Source organism: Protopterus annectens, chromosome 1.part1 (assembly GCF_019279795.1).
Source record: "Protopterus annectens isolate FY-2018-M chromosome 1.part1, PAN1.0, whole genome shotgun sequence".
Lineage (NCBI taxonomy): Eukaryota > Metazoa > Chordata > Ceratodontiformes > Protopteridae > Protopterus > Protopterus annectens.
Window position 1 is genome coordinate 1052873436 of NC_056726.1, and position 15076 is coordinate 1052888511.

The following is a 15076-nucleotide window of genomic DNA, read 5'->3' on the forward strand; positions in this document are numbered from 1 at the left end:
AGCCTGTACCTCCGAGAAATATATACCGAACAAGAGAGGTCCCAGGACTGAGCCTTGTGGGACGCCACTTGTAACTAGTTTGGAGTCTGACATGGCTCCAGCAATTCTAACCATGTGGATTCTGTCCTTGAGCCAGTTTGCAACCCATCTAGTGACATGGGAGTTTATATTTAAGCTGGTGAGCTTATCTATAATTCCCGAGTGGGGTATTGTATCGAAGGCTTTTGCAAGGTCCAGGTAGGCTGTGTGGACCACCTTACCCTCGTCAATGGCCTTGGTGATTGTTTCAAAGAAATCAACCAGGTTTAAGAGGCAGGATCTGCCCTTAACAAAGCCAAACTGGGTAGGATCCAGTGTCTGTAGGTCCCCAATATCTTTATTTATGAGGTCCATGATGATCGTTGCAGACCAAGCTAGTCAGGCTTATGGGGCGATAGTTTCCAGGATCCGTTGAGGCGCCACCTTTGTGGAGAGGGACCACTGTTGCTGTACACCACTCTTTGGGTACATATCCTGTAGTAAGGCTGAGATTGAACAGTAGTTTTATGTTTGGGTTTAGTTCTTCTTGGAGTTCATGTAGGACGCAGCCCTGGACACTGTCTGGTCCCATTGATGCTGTGTTTTTTGCTTTGGAGAGGGCAGCTCTTACCTGAACATCTAAGATGTCAGAGGGGCAGCACTCTGCTGGGATAGATATTTGCCCTTTTGGTGGGGAAGGGGGGGGGAGTTTGCGCTGAACCTGTCAGCTAGGATGTTGGCAATGTCTGTGGGTTCGGTGTATTTTTTGTCATTTTGGACTAATTCTGAGCATATCTGGGAATTCCCACCCAGGTTCCTAACATAACTAAAGAAAGCCTTGTGATTGTCCTTAGTGTCCTGTGTAATTTTTCTCTCGAAGCTGGCCTTAGACGATTTTATGAGTGCCCATAGTTTTTTGCTAATACTGATCAGAGATGCCTTCCCTTTTTTGGATTTTGCTCTATCATGTAGTAGCTTCCTCCTTCTGTTGTATAGTTTGTTTATGGCTGGGGTCCACCAGACAGGACGCCTCACTTTGGAGGATTGGGTCTTGGTTTTATTTGGGATTGCATGATCCATGAATTCCTGAAGGTGTTCATAGAATGCGTTTATAAAGGATTCTGCGGTCTGGGCCGTATTTTCCACAGGCCCGGGTGCTTTGAAGGATTCCACCTCGGTTTTGTGGAGTGTGAAGTTTGCTTTAGAGACGTTTTTCACTGTGGTTTTCTGAGCAGAGACTGGGGTCAGGATGTGAATATCTAGTGAGATTGGTTTATGGTCTGATCTTACCAGTGAGGGATACACTTCTGGTCTGGAGCATAGAGTCCCCATGTTGGTGACGATCAGGTCCAGTATGTTTTCCCCTCTTGTTGGAGTGGCAACAAGTTGTTCCATAGCATTTGAGTTTATAAATTCTATTCTGCATATTCATTTACATATACACCGATAGATACAGTAGGTAGATAGATTTTTTTTTACTGAGTAAATAAAGCTGGAAGGAACAAATTCTGTATACAGGAAGCTCCTCCTTATTAGCTCAGAGCTTTAGTCCTCTGCACAAACTGCCAACCCAGACTACCTGTGTTTTTTGGAACCCTATTTCATAAGATGAAGATATGCAATATCTGTAACTTAATTTCAACCCTTACTGGCTCACCCCCTGTACAACACCACAGTCCATTGCACATCCATTGTCTGGTATCAACCATTTTGCAATGTGAGTGCAGGATTATGGAGATCTCTGCTACTGTAGACACTGGCAAACATGGGTATTATGGGATACACCAGATCAATTTATCAGTAAACAGTATTTGTTTTGGTTTGTCACTGCCTTCCTTTGCTGCATCTATTCAGAGTTGAGTGTCATGTATATATCTCAGTTTATAAAGGATTTAATTGCCTTGCAAATCATTTTCTGCTATATTTCTCCAAGGAAGCTTTCAAATGGGAAGTATAAAGACCTGCGTAGTTTAAAACTTAGCCGGAGAAGTAGCACTAATTTGTGGTTGTGTCACTTTGCCTGGTCTTTACAAAGTGCATTGACTCAAATTCTGCAGTTAGTGTTTTCTGGTTTATGATAGCTGCTTTGTTTTCCTTCTTTCTAACTTAGTGAAAGAAGCATTTTATGTATTTCCTGTTGAATATACACATTTAAGACAGTACTGAATATTTAAACTTTAAAGTATTTTGCTTTATTTTTCATTCAGTATTGAAAAGGCCAGATATTCGAGTGAAATTCCATAACGCAGCTTCTGCCTTAATAAATGTGAGCATTGAGTGTCGATGGAAGGAGTACCGCTATACGTTTTGCACATTCGACAGAAATGAAAACACAGTCGCTTATTTATCGAATTCCTACTCTTCTCCATCTGGTATTCTGTATGCCATTTCTAATGTTACAAAGAAACATGAAGGATTTTACAGTTGTGAATGTTCTGTACCAAATCGTACCATTACTGAAACAAGTTTTCGAGTACCTTTAATCCTTTCTGGTAAGTATATTAGAATGGAATCACAGAAAATAAATTAGTAGATGAGAGAACTCTTTTGTTATATCCTGTTGTAACTAAAGGTGCCATACTGTAGCAGAATTTGTTAAAGTGGTATTAAAAAAGGTAGGATATCATTAGCATTGCTTTTCCCAAATGTTAAGATTCAGAGCATCATTTCAGCCATTCTTTCTTCTTTTCTTCAATGCATCCATCAATTTAACCAGCCAGGCATGCATGTTCTTCACTTATTGCCCTAGTGAGGTTCATACTGGTATCAACCTCAGTATTGTAAAGCATACTTCACTTTCTGCATCAACACTTCATTGCCCTACTTGTAGGACTGCTAGATATTTCAAGCATACCTCTCAACCTGGAAACATCAAAAATCTGGACAAAGCACCATGAAAAGTTGGTACAACTGGCTAAAATCTGTACAGTGATTAACATAATATTTGCATACATAATTGTGTAACCCGCCAGCTCCAATGGAATTGTGGGATGCCAACATTCAAACCCAAATTAAAAAACAGACAAAATATTAAACACAAAACATAACCAGAATAATAGTGTTTCATTTATAAAAGAACAACGAAAAGCGTGTAGACCAAAAATCTTCACCCTTGGATGTTGTAACAAAATTTCAGCAAATGCAGTGAATAAAATTCTTGTATTCCACTTCCTTAAGGTTGTAACAGATATACCAGTAATTCTGAAAATCGTCACGACAAAGTGATAAACAAAGTAGTAGGATGAAAATCTTTATTCACCAAAACTATCACCATCACTGTTATGATGGCTTAGTGGTTAAATACTGAGACTGTAGTGTACAGGGTCTTGTGTTCAAGCCTTGCAGAGGCTGCTTATTTTGGGTTGGGAGGGTGGCCTAATGGTTAAGGTGTTTGCCTTACAAGCACAAGGTGCAGGGTTTGAATCTCACAAGGATAATTGGCTAGGCTTAAAAAGGCTTGCAAGGGCAGTTAGCTTAGTACTAATTTATGAACCTATAAACATTTGAACTTGTATGCAGAAAACTGGATGGGGGATTGATGATAATGAAGATAATTTAATTCCAGTCAAGATAACATTGCATTAGTTAGCTAGAAAGTTCACTTGCCTTTACCTTTTCAGAAAAAAGGATTGTTTTGGTCTATGTGCATTTTTTTTGTCTATGCTTTAGACAACTCATTTTATTCAAGTGTACAAGCTGTCAAATTCTCAGCAATTGTTAAAAAATCCTTAGTACTGAAGTTGACAAACTGACAGTGTTTTATGACAGATGGTCATGACCCCCCTCCCTTCCTCAGCACAGGTCATTTCATTCACAGTCAAGAGGCCAAGTAAGCGTCTTTCTGTATGTAGGACTATGGTTAATGAGAAAGCACAAATATTGTCTTTTCCTGGTAACCAGGTAACAAAAATATACACTTTTCAGGGATGGCTCAAGACTCAGAGGAAATAGACATGTAGGTGCCTTGCAATGGAAAACTGGCAGTATCTCCTAGAAAAAAAACTGACATAATTCTCAAGTCATTCACAGAATCAGCAAAATTTTAATGAAAAATGATCCAACTGGCTTCAATCCAGTTTTATTCTTTAGAGAGATCAACTCTGACCTTGCACAAATGCAACCATGAAAACAAGGAACAGATGTCTTATACTGATAAATAAGTGAACCAGGGACTGGTCTGGAGCCCTTGAAAAGATTTATATGAGAAAAGCTTTAATGCTAGTAAAAGATTTCCATATATCCAGGCAAACTGGCTTCTAAGTGTTTCCTTCTAAATGGATTTTTAGAGTCATAACTCAGGGCAAGAATTCAAATTGCTGACTAAGCACTTTACTGACAAAGAACCACACCACATAAAGCGAAAGTGCATACAGTTCAGACACACCATGTTCATACCGTGAAATTCACTTATGCAACCAAACCTTAGAAAAGCAGTCACTGATATTTTACAGTTTCACAAGGGGTAAAACTCCATGCCAGGAGCTCTGTCTTCTATCATATTAAATGGCCCAGCTCTACGGTCAGTGCACCTAAGGAAGGGGACATTTTCAACAGTTACTTTCCTGAGCTGCATTCATATATTAAAACTGAGTAATTTAAAGTTTTCACAGTTTTGTTATCCTTCCTGCCAGTTTGGGTTTTGTTAGCTACAAATTGTGATATTCTAGAATATATACATTGTCCTTGATTTAAATTTCACATTAGAGAAGGTCCACCACACAGCAAGCATGTTGCTGCCCATAAACAAGGGTTGAAATTAAAAAAATAATGACAAACATTTGAGTTTCAAACTTCATGACTTCAGAAAATTCATGCTAATGCAAAACCTGTTATTTTTATCAATGTTCTAAGTTTGTTAGAGCAATATTTAAAAAGTTTCTTCCCACAGGATATCACATCCTACAACTTGATAGAACTCAGAAGAAAGGTGGTGGAATTGCTATCATGCTCTGTAACCACCTTACAGTTACCTCTCTAGATATCCCCACCCCCTCTACCTCCCCAGCCAAACTGCTCATAGCAAACTATAAAATTAGATAAAGTATTCCCCAGCAGGTAAATGTAAACAATTGTAAAAAGCACACAGCAAAACAAATGAAACAAAGGGGTATCTTAAGCACAACTCTAAACACCATTCAGTACGATAAAGAAATAAAAACGTTTTATTAGGATAGCGCTGTCACCACTTATGTGGCTTCATCAGACCATCTATAAAACAAGAACATAAAACTCAAAGCTTATATATATATTATCTAGGTACTTACATAAAATGCTCAAATTTCAAACTGTAACCATCCACTGTTAGGCTAGCTATGCGTAAACATGTACAATGCATTTAATCATGAATACTAGTAAAGTAGTTTAAAGGCATAATACATCATTAGGGTCCATTTCTTCTATTCACTTTATATATTCATTCAACAATTAAATGTTATCTATAACTATAAAATCCATAGTATCTCTAATCAACTCAAAATATATATAAAATACAATAAAATGCATAAAATTGTTTAACATATAATGTATTTTCCATCCAAATAAGCAGTTCATACACATTGTCCTATTCACTCGCTCGTACACAGCATTCAGTAAATAGCTACATAATGTAACTTTTAAAATTGAGTAAATTTAATACATGTAGACCCTATTTCATATTTCAAAAACATATGCAGGAGTACTAATCCCTATAGCAGTCTACTTTGTTCTTCAATCACATGGCAGTTATTCAAAAAGTCCTAATCAATACAGATATTAATAAAAAATACGTATGAAATGTTATTAGAAGGTGGACCTTCTCCAAAATGTAACTAATCGTGTGCCATATTCAAATCTATCATTTTACTTCACTGGAAGTTAACAAATCCAGTTCACACTCTATAATATGAAGCCTTTCTGTGTTGGAGGAAAGCCTTCTAACTTATCAGTGGGAGTGGTAAGCACTAAGTAGCCTGTCTACCATGAGAGGAGTGGTTCTTGACCCAGAAATTGTAGTTTATTGACCATTTGGACAGTTTGTCCATCTCTTTCAACTTTCTGGTTTAAAAGACCACATCTGCGCTTGTTTCCCATCTTTCCTGTAACTAACCTACTGGGAAGCACTAGAAACTCTTAAACTGGTACAAGCCTTCTAGCTTAGAAGAGAGACTTTGGAGTGATTAAGTATCAGTTTTCTGTACTTTCTTGCTGTACTTAACTGTTTCACGCCTAAACGCTGATTTTCCAGTGTTTATTGTAATTTAAAAGCTTGTTTTTTTCACATATTGTATTTATTTGACTACCTGCACTTTTAAAAAGTCATTTTTGTATAAATAATTTGTTTAACTGTTGTAGGCTACAAATTAAAGTGAGATAGCCTTTCTGATCATTTGTAGTCATTTAAAGCTGTTTTAAGTGTATATTTTACTGTTTTTGCCTTATCTTTTCAAAAAAGCAAAAAAAAAAAAATTCTTGTTTCCTGCCTTTCTAAGCTAGTATAGTCCAGTTTTCAGGCTAGTGCTGAATTCAGGGCTGTGTTACAAGTTTCTGAGTTGCCTGTACCTTACTTGGATAGAAGGAAGTTTCTCTGTTCACCTGTGAGAGAGGGGAGCTTTGAGCAGCCTATCTGTCCCTGGAGGAGTAGTTCCAGCCCAGAAGTTAGTAGTTTATTGGCCCTTTTGGGCTAATTTCTATCTCTTTTATTTCCCTGCTATAAAAACCGTGTTTGCACGGTTTTGTGCGCCGGGCAGTGCCGGTTAACTGGGGTTAAAATATTTCCAGCTCTATTAAGACTTCTCTTCAGTTTTTTCCTTGAAACTAGTCTAACTTTCAACCTAAGCACTCAGAAAGCATCCTACAGCCCAGCACTTGCTCAGACCTAATAGCAAGCACTAATATACCCTGACATGTGATTGCTCAGCAGGGCAAGGCTCTTTATTCACCCCTCACCAACCAAGCAAATATGCAGCTCACCCTACTATTCAGACATGACCAAAGGGCAATTTCAGGTGTACTCTCCAGTCCAGTTGATGAATCTGGGTATCCTGAGGCAATGTTACAACTGCCTCATGTACACAGACAACCCTCTCCTCCTACCACGAAACACTAACATATGCGAGAGATGCAATTATACAGCCAAACTGGAGGCTAAGCTGTCTCCATCCAAGACTGGAACAGTCAAGAGGAGAAGGTTAACACTTGCACCATACCTCCAGCCACACAAAGACCTATTAAACCAGCACTGGCAAAAAATACACATAAATACACAAAATCATACTCGGTGGCTCTAAATAAAATCCTGTAAATGCATCAGACACCTCCAAAGCAGACATCCAAACAACCTGCACCTCCCGTCACAATCCAGACAACACATAAAACACAAAATCAGTGTGCTGCACAATCACAGCCCTTAAGGAGAAATAACTTATCTAACACACTAGTAATAGGTGACTCTATAGTCAGGCACATTGAAGTCCCACTCACTAGGCTGGACAAGCAGAAGGTTACTGTTAGCTGCCTGTCGGAAGCCAGAATCCACAACATAACACAAGCACTCAGGTCACTACAGAACAAGTACAGATATGACTCTGTCATTGTCCATGTTGGTGTGAATGACCTGAGATGTACCTCCCTGGACTACATGAAAAGAGACATGGAAGTGCTCTCTGATCATGTACCCCAGGCTGGTATGACCCTGACCCTGAGTAGCATCTTACCCTCACCAAGAATGATATCTCAGTATAAAGAAAAATGATCAATTTCAACAATTGGCTAAACTTCTGGTGTCATTCAAAGGGGATCCAGTGTCTGTCAGCCTAGGATGACATGCTCGACAAGCCGCTTTGCTTCGCAAGAGATGGCTTGCACCTGCCACCCCTAGGCTTTCAAATACTGGCCAAGGCTCTTGCTGCCCCCATAGTGCCTTTTTTAGGCAAGGCTCAAAAGTCAAACCCACCTCCGTAAACAGCACAATTAACAAAAAACCAAGGGTTATGCTACTCAACGCCAGGAGGTTAAATCTAAAAATGCACGTGCTCGAAGCACTCCTCAGTATGGAGAACGTCGACATCTGTGCAGTAACTGAAACCTGGTTCAAGGCTCCAGACAACATCCCAGCATTACTGGGCTACAACTCGTACCACACGTTTCGGCCACAGAACACGGACCGAAACACAAAAGGAGGGGGTGTATCCATATTCATCAAGGATACCTACACCTCCAGGTTAGTGGCGCACCATGATTCCTCTGAGATCATCCATGTGCAACTAACATCAGGCAAATCTGCAATGCAAATTTTGGCCTGCTATAGATCACCCTCCATGACCCAGGACCACCACTCCACCTTTCTTGAGACAATGGAAAACATGAAGGTCCTACCGAACACCCTGATATTGGGTGATTTCAATTACCCTACCATTAACTGGGAAAACTACTTGAGTACAAATTCCCAGGCACAGCACTTCCTGGAATTCATCAACTCAAATGCCCTGGATCAGCTGGTAAACTACCCTACCAGAGGTGAAACCATATTGAACCTGGTCATCACAAACATGAGCGACAGGTGTTCCACACCAGAGGTCAACCCATCACTGGTTAGATCAGACCATAAACTAATCACTCTGGATGTCCACACCCTACCACCACCCCAACTAAGGAAACCAGAGTAAAAAGCTTTTCTAAAGCAAACTTCACCTTATTTAAGGCAGAGGCGGTAAGTTTCACAGCCCCCACGCAAAAGGATAATGCTGCCCAAGATGCAGAAACCTTTACAAATGCACTCTATGAGCAACTGCAAGGATGCATGGATCGTGCTATCCCTAGCAAAACCAAGACTCACTCCTCTAAGAGAAGGAAACCAGTCTGGTAGACCCCTGCCATAAACAGGCTATACAACAGAAGGAGGAAACTAGTTCAGGAAAAAAGCAAATCCCAAGAAGGAAAGACATCCCTGATCAGTATCAGTGAGAAACTAAGGTCCCTCATAAAATCATCCAAGGCTAACTTCGACAGAAAAATAGCCAAGGATTCAAAAGATAACATAGCTAAAGAAGGCTTTGTGGTTAAGAATCTAAGCGGCAACTCACAGATATGCACTGAACTAGTGCAAAATAGCACAAAATATACTGAACCTACTGATATTGCCAACATCCTGGCAGATAGATTCAGTGCAAACTTCACCCCCCCCTCACCCCCAAAAGGGCCCACAACAATACCAGAAAAGTGTAGTGTCCTGGAAATCATAGATGCACAGGTGAAAATAGCCCTTTCAAAAGCCAAAAAGACAGTGTCAATGGGACCAGATGGTGTCCCAGGCTGCATCTTGCATGAACTACAGAATGAACTAACCCACCACCTAAACACGCTGTTCAACCTCAGCCTCTCCACAGGCTATGTGCCCATAGAATGGTGCACAGCAATGGTTATTCCACTCCACAAAGGAGGAGCCACAACTGACCCTGGTAACTATCGCCCCATAAGCCTGACTTGCCTGATTTGCAAGGCTATGGAGCGCATCATCATGGCACTCATTAACAAAGACATTGGGAACCTCCAAACACTTGACCTGACCCAGTTCAGCTTTGTTAAGGGCAGTTCATGCCTACTAAACCTGGTCGACTTCTTCAAGAGAGTCACCAAGGCCATAGACGAGGGAAAGGTTGTTCACACAGCCTACCTTGACATCGCCAAGGCTTTCCACACCATTCCCTACTTGGGTATTACAGAAAAACTCACCAGCTTGAACATAAACCTGTACATCATGAGATGGGTTGCCAACTGGCTTACAGACAGAACTCGCATAGTAAGAATAACGGGCTCCAGGTCCAACTCTAAACCAGTCACAAGTGGTGTCCCACAAGGTTTGGTCCTGGGACCCCTATTGTTCAGCATATACTTCTCAGAAGTACAGGCAAACACAGGAGGACTATGGCTAATCAAGTTTGCCGATGACTTTAAACTGGGAGCCATAATTGACTCTCCGGCTGACACAGACATCCTCCAAAAGGGCCTTACTAAGACAGACACCTGGTGTCAAAGTCATGGCCTCAAGCTAAATGCCAGAAAATGCATAGTCATCCTGTTTGGGAAAAACAAAACACCCAAGAATTACCACATAGGTGGTAGCCCCCTTAATACAGAAGAGGTAATAAGAGATCTGGGGACCCAGCTAGATAGTAATCTCTCCTTTGACAATCATATTGCCAAAGTAGTTAGGAAATCCTTTTATGTGGCCCATCTAATTACTAAAGTGTGCGCATCGAGAAATAAAGAGGTTACAGTGCCCCTCTACTAGTCACTCATTAGACCCATCATAGAGTACAATGCCCCATTTGGGATGTACCTCACAAGACACTTCCAACAGCTGGAAAGACCACAAAAGTACCTCACCAAGAGGATTACTGGCCTCAAACATATGCAGCCTGACTGAAAAAACTCTGGCTGTACTTAATGGCATATCGCTTACTTGGAGGTGATCTCTGCCTGACTTACAAAGCCATGTCCAACTCAGAATTGACATGCTCCACCTAAAGAAATCCATGTCACTGCGAGCCATGTGCTCTAGTGAGCTAAACCTCGCCACAGCAATAAATAGAACATGCTGGAGGGGTAGATTCCTGTCACAGAGACTCCCCATGCTTTGGAACAAAATTCCAAACTACATTAGGCAGAGCCCCTCACTAACACTCTTGAAGAGAAACCTTGACGAGTGGATGAGTAACAGAAAATACACCCGTGGGATCACTTCATTGGCTCTGCTTGACAGAGGATCAGTTAATTAATCAATGCGGCGGACAAAGCCGACACACTCTGGCTAGGCTTATAAATGCCCTCGGGCAGATAGCCTAATACCTACCTAAGAACCTATGAACCTATACTCAAATATGTTATTTCTTATAGCAATGACTTAGGCTCCCAATCAACTAACTATCGTATTCAAGGAGAAACATCCTAATATATTCGTCATTGCTCAAAATCAATGCTCTCCAAATAAACATATCTATCAGTGCACTTCTCTCTTATAAATTGCTTCTAATCAATTAGCCATGTAAATATTCTAATAAGAGCCATATCTATTATCACCAGTAGATGGCAGCAACCGCATACACAATATTCATGTATAGCCAGCCTTTAAATAAAAATACAAGTGAAAATGCAAATAAAACGTTTGAATGTAATGCATTCACTACATAGAATTGATATAATGTTGCAGCACAGACTACAATACATCTCAAATATATGTATCACAACTTCATCTAACTGAATTACTGTAATATAATAGAGCCCATACCACACTCAAATCTACTATCTTTTTACTTCATTAGAGGTTAGACTAATCCAGATCACACTTTGTAATACAAGGCATACTAAAAATATTGTTCCTTACGATGGTCAACTTAAACTTCCAATCATCTGGCTATTGTTTTCAAGAAGAGACCTACTAGTAAATATATATATATATATATATATATATATATATATATATATATATATATTAGAATCCAAGTCCTTCATACTTCATAATGCAGCCTCAAGTATAGATGTCCTTAATAAACATCTTTAGACAGATAATATATAGACTATGGCTTCCAACATTAAAAAAGGGGGCCAGAAAAATATCCACATATATACATCTTACCCTGTATAACACAACTATCTCAAACTAAATTACTGGAATCAATATATCAAGTTCCCAAACTTCGTAGAGTACAAATAAATCTTCTTATGTAAAATAAAGATCAATAATATATCACTTTCAAAAATAAACAACTCAAGAAACATCTCACTTTCATACAGCCACAATTAATGTCTATATATTTATGTAATAGATGGGATATATTGATAACTGATTTATTGCTGCCTATATTTTAGCCTTCGATACCATAAATATAGAATAGTCTATTGATATATAGATTGTCTATTTTTAGGGACATTGTATTACCACCATTTTTAAGTTCTATACTAAGTCTTATAGAGGGACTGATGTAGATGAAGCTATGTGCGTAGATATACATTAATTGTGGCTGTATGAAAGTGAGATGTTTCTTGAGTTGTTTATTTTTGAAAGTGATATATTATTGATCTTTACTTTACATAAAAAGATTTATTTGTATTTTTTGTAGCCACATAAATATATATCTATACATCAGTTTGAGTCTCTCCTAAATCTGTTTGACATGTATTAGTATTATAATGTGGTCATATTAGCTTTGCTTTATTCATTATAGTGTTTAGTGAACATGTACTAATGATATTATGAGTACAATGTTTATTGTAGTAGTTACGATACCTCACTTCCTGTTGGCTTTTGATACAGGAAGTGATGTTGATTATGGAGGGAATTGATAACAATATTCATTGTAGCAGTCATGATACCTCACTTCCTGTTGGCCTTCAATACAGGAAGTGATGTTGATTATGGAGGGAATTTTGAAAGTTGTCATTGGATGCTTAATTTATTTAAATCAGGATGATTATGTGGTTGTCTTTGTCTGAAGAAGCGGTGATAAGTCCCGCGAAAGCGCTCACAATTTTAACTAATAAATTAATAAGTTTTATGATACTACAGTTTACTCATTTATCCTAAGCATCGAACTTTTGGAGATTTTGGTTCCTGCTTTATCTCTGCTGTGTATTTGGAGGAATAATATCATCATTATTAACTATGTAAAGGATCCACATTGGTAATTTACATATCGAAGTGGTAGCAGTTGTGTTTAGACGCTACGAAGGTCTCTGGCTCCTTGGGATATATCTTTATTTCTGCATATATATATATATATATATATATATATATATATATATATATATATATATATATATATATATATAGATATATATATATCTATATATAGATATATAGATATATATATATATATATATATATATATGTAGTACTTCATGCTACAATATTGTATTGATTCTATGTAGCATATGTACTATATTCATGTGTTCTACTTGCATTCCCGTTTACTTTTAATGATGGCTTTATGTGAACACCTTGTGGTTGCTGCCATCTACTGGTGAAAGTCCATATGGCATTTATGCAGCTGATTATTTTGGGGCATTCCATATGATAATATAGCAATAACCCACGCCTGGGTGTGGGTAATGCTGGATTTACCCATGGTTGGCGTGGTTTGGTCCCGGTGGAGCCCGAGGGACCAAACAAAGCCAACCGTGGTAATACAGCAATACCCACACCCAGAAGTGGTTATTGCTATTATATGACATTATTTAAGAAAAGAAACTATTACTTTTCTTAAATAATGGCATAGTATAATGCCTGTTTACTGCCCTTCCGCAGTACATCAGAGCTGTGGGCAAAAGCAACGGAGAAAGCAAGATCTCCGTTGCTTTTTTTTTTACTGTTTTCGCTATGTTAAATGGGTTTAAGCAGCAATGGAGATCGCCATTTAACATAGCGAGACAGTGTTTTAAAAGTAGAGTTATACTAATGGAAAAAAGTCTGGGCGACCGGACCTTTTTCCATTATTCTAACTCGATTTACAATGTGCATGCTGGCCAATCAGCGTGCACGTTTTTGGGGTCATAGCACATTATAGCAATAACTGGGTGGGTAATACTGGATTTACCCACGGTTGGCATGGTTTGGTCACGAGGGCGAAGCCCAAGTGGCCAAACAAAGCCAACCATGGGTAAATCCAGCATTACCCACACCCAGAAGTGGGTTATTGCTATTATACAATGACATTAGTTAAGAAAAAAAATAATTACTTTTCTTAAATAATGGCATTGTATAATGCCTCCTTGCTGCCCTTCCGCCACTGTCTGGTATTCTGCAGCAGTTCTGATGTACTGCACATGCATATGCCTACATAGTACATCAGAGCTGTGGGCAAAAGCAACGGAGAAAACAAGATCTCTGTTACTTTTTACAAACTGTCTTGCTATGTTAAAGAAGTTTAACATAGCGAGACAGCTTTAAAAAAAGCAACGGAGATAGGAAGATCTCCGTTACTTTTTTTAAAGCTGTCTCGCTAAGTTAAACTCATTTAACATAGCGAGACAGTGCATAAAAAGGAACGGAGATTTTGCATTTTCCGTTGCTCTAAAAAACAGAGTTATATTAATGGAAAATGTCCGGGCGACCGGACCTTTTCCATTACTATAACTCTAATTTACAACGTGCATGCTGACCAATCAGCGTGCACGTTTTGGAATATTAATGGGGGGGGGGTTGTTGTATAATTGTATATAGAAGTCGTTCGATAGAAGTGGGGAGTAATATACATATATATATATATATATATATATATATATATATATATATAGATATAGATATATATAGATATAGATATATATAGATATATATATATATATATATATATAGATATATATATGGATATATACTAGTAGGTCTCTTCTTGAAGACAATAGCCAGATGATTGGAAGTTTAAGTTGACCATCATAAGGAACAATATTTTTAGTATGCCTTGTATTACAAAGTGTGATCTGGATTAGTCTAACCTCTAATGAAGTAAAAAGATAGTAGATTTGAGTGTGGTATGGGCTCTATTATATTACAGTAATTCAGTTAGATGAAGTTGTGATACATATATTTGAGATGTATTGTAGTCTGTGCTGCAACATTATATCAATTCTATGTAGTGAATGCATTACATTCATGCGTTTTATTTGTATTTTCACTTGTATTTTTATTTAAAGGCTGGCTATACATGAATATTGTGTATGTGGTTGCTGCCATCTACTGGTGATAATAGATATGGCTCATTAGTATATTTACATGGCTAATTGATTAGAAGCAATTTATAAGAGAGAAGTGCACTGATAAGATATGTTTATTTGGAGAGCATTGATTTTGAGCAATGACGGATATATTAGGATGTTTCTCCTTGAATACGATAGTTAGTTGATTGGGAACCTAAGTCATTGCTATAAGAAATAGCATCTTTGAGTATACTTCATATTATAGAGTGCGAACTGGATTTGTTAACTTCCAAGTTTGCTAAGTAAAATGATAGATTTGAATATGACACAATTTTATTAGTTACATTTCTTGGAGAAGGTCACTTAATTTTATACTTTATTAAAATTTTTTTTT

At 38.4% G+C, this 15076-nt stretch overlaps 1 protein-coding gene across 1 annotated transcript in view; it reads left to right on the top strand.

The window, feature by feature from the left end:
* LOC122808876 overlaps positions 1-15076 on the top strand; it is a 520542-nt gene that overhangs the window by 357498 nt on the left and 147968 nt on the right. The window contains exon 4 of the mRNA XM_044079989.1: positions 2226-2510. Coding sequence (XP_043935924.1) covers positions 2226-2510 — 285 coding nt within the window. The remainder of the gene's footprint in view (positions 1-2225; positions 2511-15076) is intronic.